This window comes from Octopus bimaculoides, chromosome 24, assembly GCF_046866305.1.
Source record: "Octopus bimaculoides isolate indiv1 chromosome 24, ASM4686630v1, whole genome shotgun sequence".
Classification (NCBI taxonomy): domain Eukaryota; kingdom Metazoa; phylum Mollusca; class Cephalopoda; order Octopoda; family Octopodidae; genus Octopus; species Octopus bimaculoides.
In genome coordinates this window covers 7,197,412-7,210,335 of record NC_142951.1, presented here as the reverse complement: position 1 = coordinate 7,210,335, position 12,924 = coordinate 7,197,412, and the positions used below count along the sequence as shown (strand labels likewise).

The 12,924-nt window shown below is 38.7% G+C and overlaps 1 protein-coding gene across 2 annotated transcripts in view; it reads right to left on the bottom strand.

The window, feature by feature from the left end:
* LOC106882293 (uncharacterized) overlaps positions 1–12,924 on the bottom strand; it is a 44,189-nt gene that overhangs the window by 516 nt on the left and 30,749 nt on the right. The window contains exons 17-25 of one of the 2 annotated variants that reach the window (XM_089341235.1): positions 12,468–12,615; positions 10,816–10,983; positions 9,741–9,940; positions 8,717–8,812; positions 8,255–8,369; positions 6,717–6,849; positions 5,398–5,477; positions 3,119–3,213; positions 2,022–2,116 (exon numbers count right to left, since the gene is read on the bottom strand). In XM_089341235.1, coding sequence (XP_089197361.1) covers positions 2,022–2,116; positions 3,119–3,213; positions 5,398–5,477; positions 6,717–6,849; positions 8,255–8,369; positions 8,717–8,812; positions 9,741–9,940; positions 10,816–10,983; positions 12,468–12,615 — 1,130 coding nt within the window. The remainder of the gene's footprint in view (positions 1–2,021; positions 2,117–3,118; positions 3,214–5,397; positions 5,478–6,716; positions 6,850–8,254; positions 8,370–8,716; positions 8,813–9,740; positions 9,941–10,815; positions 10,984–12,467; positions 12,616–12,924) is intronic. The other variant, XR_016238255.1, reaches the window with a different exon arrangement.

Genomic DNA, 12,924 nt, shown 5'->3' with positions numbered 1-12,924 from the left:
ACATCGACCCCAGTACTCAACTGGTATTTATTTTATCGATCCTGAAAGGATGACAGGTTAAGTCGACCTCAGCAGAATTTGAACACAGAACATAGCGATGGGTGAAGTAACGCTAAGCATTTCATCCGGTGTGATAACAATTTTGCTAGCTTGCCGCCTTAATAATAATAATCCTTCCTACTAAAGGCACAAGGCCTGAAATCTGCAGGGAGGGGGCCAGTCGATTATATCAAACCCCAGTGTTTCAGTGGTACTTAATTTATCGACCCCGTAAATTAAATTACTGCCTTAATACTAATAATAATAATGAGAATAATCCTTTCTACTATAGGCACAAGGCCTGAAATTTCGGGAAAGGGCGTAAATTGATTACATCAGCCCAAGTACTCAACTGGTACTTATTTTATTGACCCCAAAAGGATGAAAGGTAAAGTTGACCTCTGCAGAATTTGAACTCAGAACACAGTGACGAGGGAAATACTGCTAAGCATTTCATCCAGCATGCTAATGATTCTGCCAGCTGGCTACCTTGTATAATCATAATAATAATAATAATAATAACAATAATTTTGGTATAAGGCCAGGAAGTCAGGGGGATCATTTCAACATTGTGTACAGGTAACGTCAATTTGAAGAAGAGAAGAAGCTAATATACAAAACAAACATTTGATCATTATAAACGAATCATCTGAGAAGGTTATTCTACGAGAAATTGCAGAACCAACACACATCATCATTATCATCGTCGTTGTTTAACGTCCTCTTTCCATGCTGGCATGGGTTGGATGGTTTGACTGATGACTGGCGAGCCAGAAGGCTGCAATGGGCTCCAATCTGATCTGGCAAAGTTTCTACAGCAGGATGCCCTTCCTAACGCCAACCACTCCAAGAGTATAGTGGGTGCTTCTAGGTGCCACCGGCACAAGGGTCAGTCAGGGGGTACTGGCAACAGCCATGCTCAAAGGTATTTTTTACGTGCCACCAGCACGGGAGCCAGTCAGCAGCCCCGGCAACAATCACGCTCGGATGGTGCTTTTATCATACCACTGGCACAAGTGCCAATCAGGCGGTACTGTCATTGGCCGCGTCAGCAATTTTGATTTCGGTTGCCTCAACAGATCTTATACATATATGTCCAACCCGTGCTAGCATGGAAAGCGGACGTTAAACGATGATGATGATGATGATGATGATATATATATACACACACACACATACATACATATAACCATATAAACATTTACATATATACATACATGCACAGATACATACACACATATATGTATATACAGGGTTGGCCAAAAGGCACCTGACAGTAAATCAAAATTCTATAAACACTATTTGAAATTCCGTATTGATTCGAATGGAAAAATGTGTCGCTCAAGGACTTCAGTTTGAACAATTTTCATGATGTAGTAAAGACTGTTTGCCAACCTAACGGCAGTCCTGGTTTAGGACTAATGTTGCAATACACAGATATTCTTTTGAGTTGAGTGGGGGTGCTAGATTCCCTTGTTCAAAAAAAAATACAAGGACACAGATTATGTCGTATAGCCAGCTGGAGACGATGTCTCCTGGGGCTAAATTACAGCAACATTAGTCCTAAACCAGGACTGCCATATTATGTTGGCAACCAATCTTTACTACAAAATACTGTTGCTGAATATCTCTCATTGTGAGATTTAAAAATAGTAATTTTCTAATTTTCATGATGTTTCATATTTAGATGCTTTTATTAAATTCATTTAGTTGTTAAACATAAATAAATCTTGGAATCAAATGGTTTTGGTTTACTGTCTGATGACTTTTGGCCATTACCTGTATATAACATATATATACACACACATGTATGCCTATGTATGAGACTATTCTCATCATTACCGTTTTCTGTCTATTTTTCATATTAGTCACACTTTATAGATGATAAAAAGGTACCTCAAAGATGTACCAACTCACAATAGCCATGTAAAAAACGTTACAAAAAAAAGATTTAGAAAAAAAGAAATTTTTTAATGGTTTACCTTGTTAACAGTTGTTTTATGGATGTATAGTTTTTAGAAAGATTCAAAGCGAGAGCATAGTTGAGTTGCGGGAAAGACAGAAGGAACTTTACTCTCTAGAAATGTAAAAGAAATAAATACATTTTATACAGGTTTCTTATTTCTTTATTGCCCACAAGAGGCTAAACATAAAGGGTACAAACAAGGGGATTAAGTTGATTCATGTAAAAAAAAATAGGGCGATAATGGGGTAGTGATTCATGTAAAAACAAAATAATGGGGTCATTAGGTTAAATTCTATTTGTGAAATAGAATTGCTTTGAATCTACATCAGAAAGAGGTTTATGTTTGTGATGGTTAACTGGGGTGGGGACGCTAGGAATATGGCCTGGGTGTCAAGGGGGCGGCAGCCTGAAAAAGTATGGGGACCACTGCTTTAAATAAAAATTGACTGAGTTGTGCCACTGGACCCCCCAGTCACAAGAAATTCAGCAGTATCAATGCTAAGCAGTGTTTAGGCATAAGCAAACTTTAGGATAGTTAAAATATGTTTGTGACACATTTCAAATTCACTGCAATTGCTGTGGAGACAAAAAGCAACATCTGCCCAGTGTTGCCCCCAATAGAGGACAACACTGGGCAGATACAGCATTTTTACACCATTTATCATAAGAGAGAATTTTTTTATCTCCATGGTAACTGCAGTGAATTTGCTTTTAAAAGTTGAAATATATTACAAACGTATCTTGACTAACACAAAGTTTACACGTGCGCATGCACACACACATATATACACATACAGATATATATAAATATGATTGTATATCTACAAATATGTACATGTGTGTGTGTGTGTGTGTGTGTGTGTGTGTGTGTGTGCTTTACACGAATATAAAAACAGGTGTTATCTACACTGTGTCTCTTTAAGTCTTGTCACTTAGCAATCCAACAAAAAGAGATTGCTAAGTATCAAACAAGAATAAATACTGCAATCAAAAGGATTGACGAAGAAAAAAAAAAAAACCTTTAAAGATGGTGCCCCAGCATGGCCACAATCAAATAATTGAAACCAATAATGTGTACTTTTTTTTGTGTGTGTTTATTGTTGTTTGACTGACCTGTTCCTCGGTGAACGTCAAGGTGGGACAGGTAATGGCAAATCCTCTTTTCTCCTCTTGAGAACACAGTTTAGCTAAGAGGCTGCAGGTTTCATCTGGAAACGAAAATATCAACAAGACAAATAAAAAAAATTCTTAAAAACAAACTAAAAACAAAAAAAACAAAAACAATTGAACCCTTTTGATTCCAACCTACAGAAAGCGGCCCCTAATTCTATGATACAAACTTCATATTTTAAACGAATCTAAATTAAAAGTTCCCATCGAAATTTCATATTAATTTAGGTTCCAAACACCAGCTTAATATTCTTTTCTACTCTAGACACAAAGCCCGAAATTTTGGGGGAGGGGAATCAGTCAATTAGATCAACCCAGTATGCAACTGGTACTTAATTTATCAACCCCGAAAGAGCGAAAAGCAAAGTCAACCTCGGTGGAATTTGAACTCAGAACGTAAAGACAGATGAAATACCGCTAAGCATTTCACCCAGCATGCAACAGCTTAATATTGACCAAGTTATTTTACTAAAGTTGTCATTATTTTCCAAATTAATTGAAGGAGGCAGTAACAAGTAACGAGATCTTTGGCAATAAACTGTACTTAAGAAGATCTATCAAGCCAAGTAAGATTGTAGTCAGGGCCAGGTACCCATGCCAGTGGCATATAATAAGCACCCATTACACTCTTGGATTGGTTGGCATTAGGAAGGGCATCCAGCCATAGAAACCAGGCCAAACCAGACTGGCACAGCTCCCCAGTTTTCAGTCAAACTGTCCAACCCATGCCAGCATGGAAAACAGATGTACAATGATAATGATGAAGGCAATGTACTTCAATAGAAATATGATACCAAAAGGGTTAATATTGACAGTTATTTTACTAAATTCTTCAATAATTTCAAAATTAATTGAAACAAAGTGTATTTCAAACAGAAATATGGTAACAAAAAGGTTAATACTGACAATTATTTTACTAAATTCTTCAATAATTTCAAAATTAATTGAAACAAAGTGTATTTCAAACAGAAATATGGTAACAAAAAGGTTAATACTGACAAGGTTTTTTTTTTTAACAAAATTCTTCATTATTTTCAAATTTATTGAATGAAAAGCAATAAATTACAACGGAAATATGGTAACAAAAGGGTAAATGCTGACAAAGTTATTTTACTAAATTCTTGATTATTTTAAAAATTGAAACAATGGAAGTGTATAAATACTACCATTACAGATGGTGTGGATTCCGATTATATTGGAATATATAGAGATAAATGCCATAAATTTCAAAAAGGAGAAGAGAGGAATTTTGGATAATGCAAATAGGTCAACTTTGTTGCCTCATAACTTCCAGGAAAATGGATATTTTCTTTAATGAAATTTTCTTCAAATCCTTTCAGATCATGTAGATTCTGATCATATCAGGATTCATAGAGAAAAATTTTTCAAAAGGGAGGAGAGAGGAGTCTCACATGATTTACATAGGTCAAATTTATGCCTCATAGCTTTCAGAAAAATGGATATTTTTTTAATGAAATTTTCTACAAATACCCTTCAGATTGTGCAGATTCTAATTATGCCAGAATTCATAGTGAAACATTTTTCAAAAGAGAGAAAAGAGGAGTTTCAGATGATTTATACAAGTCAAATTTGTTGCCTCATAGCTTTCAGAAAAATGGACATTTTTTTAATGAAATTTTCAACAAATACTTTTCTGATTGTGTCATTTACGATTATATTAGAATTTAAAGTGTAACTGAAAAAAAAAAAAAGAAAGAAAATAGTTGGTTGTATACAGATATGTACAGACACATCATTTATATAGATACAAAATGAAACTTTGAGAAAGTGTGATGTGTCAGTATGTATGTAAATGTGTCCACAAATTTTTTTTTTCCCAATTTAAATTTTAACATAAGCCTAATCTACACCATCTGAAAAGTATTTGTAGAAAAATTTCATTAAAAAATACCAATTTTTCTGAAAGTTATGAGAAAAAGTCAAAAGTTATGAAGAAACAGAGTCAATTTGTATGAATTATCCGAAACTCTTCTCCCCCACAACTCCAAAAAATCTTTTCACATTAAATTCCAAAATAATCATAATCTACATCATCTGAAAGGTATTTGAAGAAAATTTCATTGAAAAAGTATCCATTTTTCTGAAAGTTATGAGGAAACAAAACCGTGTGGGGGAGAGCATGTTTGTGTAAGTAAGCCAAAACATTGATCTGTGGGTCTGTAAAAACTCAGAATTTTAAAGTCAGGGAAGATTATTTTTACCTTTGCTGTCAGAAAAAAGCAGCTTAATTGGACTGAGGCTGAGCCGAGAGAGAAGCTTCTCCAGGTATTTCGTTTGATAGCTGGAAAAAAAAAACAGGAGATAAAAATCGGAACAGAGCAAAATTACATCAACATCACCACCACAATAACACCCTTCACCAACAACTACAGCAACAAGGACCATCTAATCATCCATAAAAGGATGACTGAGGACTTGCATGGTGATTTTGCTTAACCCTTTTAGCATTCAGAGTATTCTGTCAAATGAAATGCTTATTTATCAACATCGTTATGAATTAATCATGCACTATCTTCATGCTTTGAGACTTCAATGATGTGTTTGTTTAAATTTAGAATGACATTGCAGGCCTCTCACACACACACATAAAGAAATAAATAATCGTCACAAACAAGTGCAGGCATGGCTATGTGGTGGTTAAGAAGCTTGATTCCAAACCACATGATCGTGGGTTCAGTTTCACTACACGGTACCTTGAGCAAGTGTCTTCAACTATAGCCGCAGACCAACCAAAGCCTTGTCAGTAGATTTGATAGACAGAAACTGAAAGAAACCCATCATGTATACATGTGTGTGTATTTGTCCCCCCACCACCACTTGACAACTGGGGTTGGTTTGTCAAAAGAGACCAACAGAATAAGTACCAGACTTTAAAAAAAAGAATGAGTACAGAGGTTGATTTGCTTGACTTAACTCTTCTAAGTAGTGCCCCAGCATGGTCGCAGTCCAATGTCTGAACCAAGTAGAAGATAAAGAAATAAAACAATTAAAACAACATACAAACTGAGCCAAGACCATTTAAACATACTTATTTTTTTATTGCCCACAGGGGGGGGGGGGTTAAGTCGATTAAATCAATCCCAGTGCGTAACTGGTACTTATTTAAATCGACCCCGAAAGGATGAAAGGTAAAGTCGACCTCGGCAGAATTTTAACCCAGAACGTAGGGGCGGACGAAATACCGCTAAGCATTTCGCCCGGCGGGGTAACGTTTTTGCCAGCTTGCTGCCCTCAAACATATTAGGAGCTCATAAGCTCCCTATGACCCTTAAACCAAGTACGCCATCTCACTCTGACAAACATAAACACCCATGTTATCTTACTGACAATCATAGGCAAATAACGATCTGCGAGACTTTCTGAATAGTAAACCAAGAAATTACCAGAATTTCTTTCTAGTAGTGTGATCCACTTGATAATGAACCATGTCTCATGTGGCCCACTTCTTGAAAAGGGCTGGCCATGCCAGAACTGAACTAAAGGGAACGGGAAAAAGAAAAACAAAATCGAGAAAACTTACAAAGGGGTTTTGGTGCTAGCGAGGCCCTTTTTCACAGGGTTCTTCTCCACAATCAGGCATGGCCGATCATGGAGATCGATGAGAAGTTGTAGACGTTCAGTAATTTTCCGGGTGTTGGAAAAATTGGAGAATTCTAGAAAAAAAGGAAAAGAGAGACTCTTGAGAAAATAATAAAAAGATGAAGGTTTGATTTTTAAGAATTAATGGATTTTGGACCTCATCTGTAAATATGAAGTACTTAGTGCCACATAAAAAGCACTGATGATGGTGTCATGTAAAAAGCACCTCGTAAAGTGGTTGGCATTAGGAAGGGCATCCAGCTGTAGAAACCGAACAGAAACAGACTGTGGGACTTGGTGTGGCCCTTGACCTTGCCAGTACCTGTCAAACCATCCAACCCATGCCAGCAGGGGAAACGGATGTTGTTGAATGTTGATGATTGATGATGATGATGATGATGGTGAAAACAGGCCCCAGGTTCAGTCTCATAAAGTGGCACCTTGAGCAAGTGTCTTCTGCTATAGCCCTGGGCCTACCTTGTGAGAGGATTTGGGAGATGGAAGCAAAAAGATGTCCATTGCATGTGTGTGTGTATATATATACATATCATCATCATCATTGTTTAACGTCCGCTTTCCATGCTAGCATGGGTTGGACGATTTGACTGAGGACTGGCGAACCAGAAGGCTGCACCAGGCTCCAATCTGATCTGGCAGAGTTTCTACAGCTGGATGCCCTTCCTAATGCCAACCACTCCGAGAGTGTAGTGGGCGCTTTTACGTGCCACCGGCACGAGGGCCAGTCACATGGTACTGGCAACGGCCACGCTCAGAAAGGTGTTTTTTTACGTGCCACCTGCACGGGAACCAGTCCAGTGGCACTGGCAACGACCTTGCTCGAATGATTTTCTAACATGCCACCAGCATTACACTCAAATGGTACTATTTACGTGCCACTAGCACGGAAGCCAGACAGACAGCTGCTCTGGCAATGTACACACTCAACAGTGCTATTAGTGCTCCACTGGCACAGTGCCAGTTATCGAGTATGGTTCAATTACGATTTCACTTGCCCCAACAGGTCTTCGCAAGCAGAGTTTTGTGTCCAATGAAGGAGAGGTTGGCATGGGTGCCAGTCGTCGGATTCGGTTCGATTTCGATATATATATATATATATATATATATATATATATATATGTATATGTATGCATGCATGCATGTATACACACATACACATACATGTATACACACATACACATGCATGTATGTATATGTATGAATATAGTCAATACTTTAAACCTCATTGTATCTCCATTTTTCACTTTTCTCCATACAACTCTTATGCTTACACACACACACACACAAACTTTGCTCCTCACACACATACACACATGCCCTTTTCTCTCACCGCCCCACTCTACTCCTCACTCCCACACACATGCACGCACACTACCTTTTTTCTCTCTCTTTCTATCTCTTACACACACACACACCCCCTCTTGCTCCTCCCCCATTCCAATAGGTAACTACATAGATTACCTGACATGTATATCCGTTCGACTCCAGTCCGCAGACTTACCAAAAAGTCGGAACCACTTAGTTTGGTAAAAACCACGTCCACGTTAAACCTGGACCTTAAGTTGGACAATATTTCCTAGGAAATCAAAAAAAAAGAAAAAGCAAGGGTCAGCAAGGTTTGGGGTGGGGGACAATGTAGGGATGGATGCATGTGTGTGTGGAGTGTGGTCTGTGTATTTGGGTGTGGTGTTGTGTGTGTGTGTGTGTGTGTGTGTGTGTGTGTGTGTGTGGAATGTGTGTGAGCGTGTATTTTGTTGGCAGTGGTGTTGTATGATAGTGGTGATGAAGATGGTAATGATGGTGATGATGATGATGATGCTGGCAGTGGTGATGATGATGATGATGATGATGTTGGCAATGACAGTGATGATGACAATGCCAATATTTACCAATCTGGCAAAATGGAATTGAAAATAATTATACCTGAGCACTACTTATTTGTCTGGAATCGGCAAAAAGAACTAATTGCTTGGTCACTGGTTCCCTGCTTTGAAAGGTGCTGGAGTTACAGGTCAGGGGCTTCATGGAAACAAGACAATAATAATAATAATAATAAAAATAATAATAATAATAATAATAATGAGGATAATAATAATAATAATAATAATAATAATAATAATAATAATAATAGACAAAGCAAAATCCCAACAATGGCTGAGAAGCTCAGGACTCAAAGCCGAGACTGAAGGATTTTTAATTGCAGCACAAGATCAAAGCCTTCCCACCAGAAATCGCCAAAAACACATAAGGAAGAGAAATACAAGTAACTGCAGAATATGTGGAGATGGAGAAGAAACAATAAATCATATTATCCTCTGGCTGCCCAGTCCTGGCTAAGAAGGAATATATTCACAAACATGACAGAGTTGGGACTTACATATACTGGAAGTTATGCCAACACTACGGAATAACAACAGAAAAAAGATGGTATAGGCACACGCCAGAAAAGGTCACAGAAAACGAGAAAGCAACCATACTCTGGGATATGCCAATGCACACAGATAGGGAAATTAAGGCCAATAGGCCAGATATAGTTGTCAGAGATCATCAAGAAAAAAAATGCTTTTTAATTGATGTATCAATACCAGCAGATGACAACGTTTCCCTAAAAGAAATGGAGAAACTTTCAAAATACAAAGACCTGGAAATAGAGGTAACTCGAATGTGGAGTCTAAAAACAAACAATTCCTATCACAATAGGCGCATTAGGTATGATAAAAAAAATATTCAGACAAATACATAACAAAAACACCAGGACTTACAAATATATATAACATACAGAAAATTACACTACTGGGTACTGCACACATCCTACACAAAACACTTTCAATACAGTAACCATAAGAACATCACAGCAAACCACAGCACATACCCAAGGCACACAGAGCTGTTTGTTTATTTATTTGTTTGTTAAATTACTACAATCTGTGATAAAAAGACCACGTACCTTCAACGGAACGTCCGTGGCTTTCGGACACTTTTCCGGCAAATCCAGGCTCAACGCAAACCTATTCCCCTCCTCCTCCTCCTCACTTGTCGACTGCAAAAGAGAGATGATTCTCTTCTTGTTGGAATCTTTCGACTTACTTTTGGCCATCGACACAATTTCTTGGGTGGCACTTTCAGTTGCAGTGTCATTGCAGGTGGCTGGCGATGAAAACATTGAAGTTAGGGAAAGCAGGTAGCAGAACATACATGCAGGGGGGGGGGGGGGGGGCTATGTGTAAGCAGACGTACATATGCAAACATACGAGGGGGTACTGAAAATTTTCTGGCTTTGGGTAAAAGAAAATACAGGAGGATCAGTTAATTATAACTTTATAAGCATAAGCATGTGTAAAGACATTCGAGTGAGATCGTTGCCAGTGCCGCTGGACTGGCTCCTGTGCAGGTGGCACATAAAATACACCATTTTGAGCGTGGCCGTTACCAGTACCTCCTGACTGGCCTTCGTGCCGGTGGCACGTAAAAGCACCCACTACACTCACGGAGTGGTTGGCATTAGGAAGGGCATCCAGCTGTAGAAACTGCCAGATCAGATTGGAGCCTGGTGTAGCCATCTGGTTTCACCAGTCCTCAGTCAAATCGTCCAACCCATGCTAGCATGGAAAGCAGACGTTAAATGATGATGATGATGAAGTAGAAGATAAAAAAGAAAAAAGAGAAACAAAAACAACTTCCGACTGATTTCAAGAAACGAAAATGGAGATGAAGAGGTCACATGCTACGAAAGCCTGCACCAAATGTCACCAAGCAAGCCCTTGACTGGAACCCACAGGGGAAGTGATAAGGGGGCCGGCCAAGACAGTCTTGGCGCAGGAGTGTTGTTGCCGGAATGACATGGACCTAGCTGAATAGGACCCCCGAGAACTGCATCCGTTGAAAAAGTGTTGTTGGCGGCTGTATGTTCCTGAGGAATCAAGAAGCCTGAGAGAGAGAGAGAGAGAGAGAGAGAGAGAGAGAGATAAAGAGAGAGAGAGAGATAAAGAGAGAGCGAAATCAATCAACAGAATCAAACTCACATATCTCACTGCTGTCATCCAAGAAGCTGTCGTCTTCATAACAGTCAACATCAGGTTCTGACTCCTGGGAGAACACATCCATTGCATGATATCTGTACTGTAATTTATAAGCGTTTGGCTTGGGCAAGGGGCTTTTCACTGACTTCAAGTAAACAGTCTTCATATCCACTGTGGAGTTAACAGTAAAAACAAAACAAATTATTATTATTATTCAGTTATTTGTTTAAAAACAACACCACACATATATTATGAATGTATGTGTGTGAATTCATCTATGTTATGCATTGAAAAATAACACCAACAAACACACACACACACACATATATATGAGAAGCTTCTTTCAGTTTCCGTCTACCAAATCCAGTCACAAGGCTTTGGTAGACCTGAGGCTAGGTACAGCTCAATGCTCTAACCACTGAACCTTCATACACACACACATATATATACTCTTTTTACTCTTTTACTTGTTTCAGTCATTTGACTGCGGCCATGCTGGAGCACCGCCTTTAGTCAAGAAAATCGACCCCAGGACTTATTCTTTGTAAGCCTAGTACTTATTCTATCGGTCTCTTTTTGCCGAACTGCTAAGTTACAGGGACGTAAACACACCAGCATCGGTTGTCAAGCGATGGTGGGGGGACAAACACAGACACACAAACATATACACACACATACTTTATATATATATATATACACACACATATATATGACGGGCTTCTTTCAGTTTCCGTCGACCAAATCCACTTACAAGGCTTTGGTCGGCTCGAAGCTATAGAAGACACTTGCCCAAGGTGCCACGCAGTGGGACTGAACCCGGAACCATGTGGTTGGTAAGCAAACTACTTACCACACAGCCACTCCTGCGCCTATGTATATATATATATATAATAAATCTCTGAGCGAGATATAAATGGTAGCTGCACGACATTGTGAAGTATATTTGCCACCTAAATGTGTCTGACCCATATGGGATGATGCTACTGTAGCTTGTAGCCCCAGGAAGACATCTACTCCACCTGGCTATTATTGACACATTGTCTGTACCCTATCAGTTGTGTTCTGGAGATCTACTTGACCGTGGACCTTGGACTGACACACGTCAAATAGATGATGATAAAAACAACTATCTTTCTCTTATCGTTCTCATTCTTGTTTTGTTGTCATCATCTACGTCATCATTGTGATATGCTCACCATCAACATCATCATCATCAGCTATCATCACCACCATCACCATCACAGTCACAATTGCTATCATCATCATCATCATTAATGTAACCATGCCTTCAATATGATCACCACCACCACCACCATTGCTGTTATGATTGCAATTTATCATCATCATTATTGCAGTAATCATCTCAGTATCACCACCACCACCACCACCACTACCATCACCAATTAACCTCTGAAAGTCAGAACATATTGTACAGTTCTTAAAACAGATGAAGAAAATGGCAAACCTGGGGCTATAGGTTTGTTTTATACCTAAAATGTTTGACCAACCTGCCACTGAGCAGCTGGACTCAGAATGACCAACAGCTACACAACAACAACAGACCTATTTTTTTTCTATGCTGGCATGAACAAGAAAAAAAAAAACCTATTACATAAAACAAATAAAAAAGGGAAAAAAAGAAGGAAAAACCCTACCTTGTGACCTTCCAAGTGTATAATTGTCATCAATGAAACTTCCTTCATAATTATCCAATTCGTTAGCAATTTCATCATCATTAGAAGACTCCGAGTCACTTCCAGATAACACTGCTTCCTCATCAAGAAATTGACGGCCACCATTGACCTGTATCAAGAATTTAAATAATAAATAGGTAAATACACCAACAGTTCCAGAAGTGCTATGTATATTTTGCTCACCACCAGTATGTTACATTGATACATCCCACCTGTCAACATGCTCTACAACTACCTCTTCCCCAGCTCCTGTAGCCTACGTCACCTTTTCACCTCTCGTTCTTCCCTGTCAACCATACCAATACTATCCAGCCACTATCTCCCCATCCTCCCACCTATTTTTAATACACTAGAGCCACTGGTCACACATCAACTTGAACCACTAACCTCTGGGTTAGCTGTTTAATGTACCCCATCA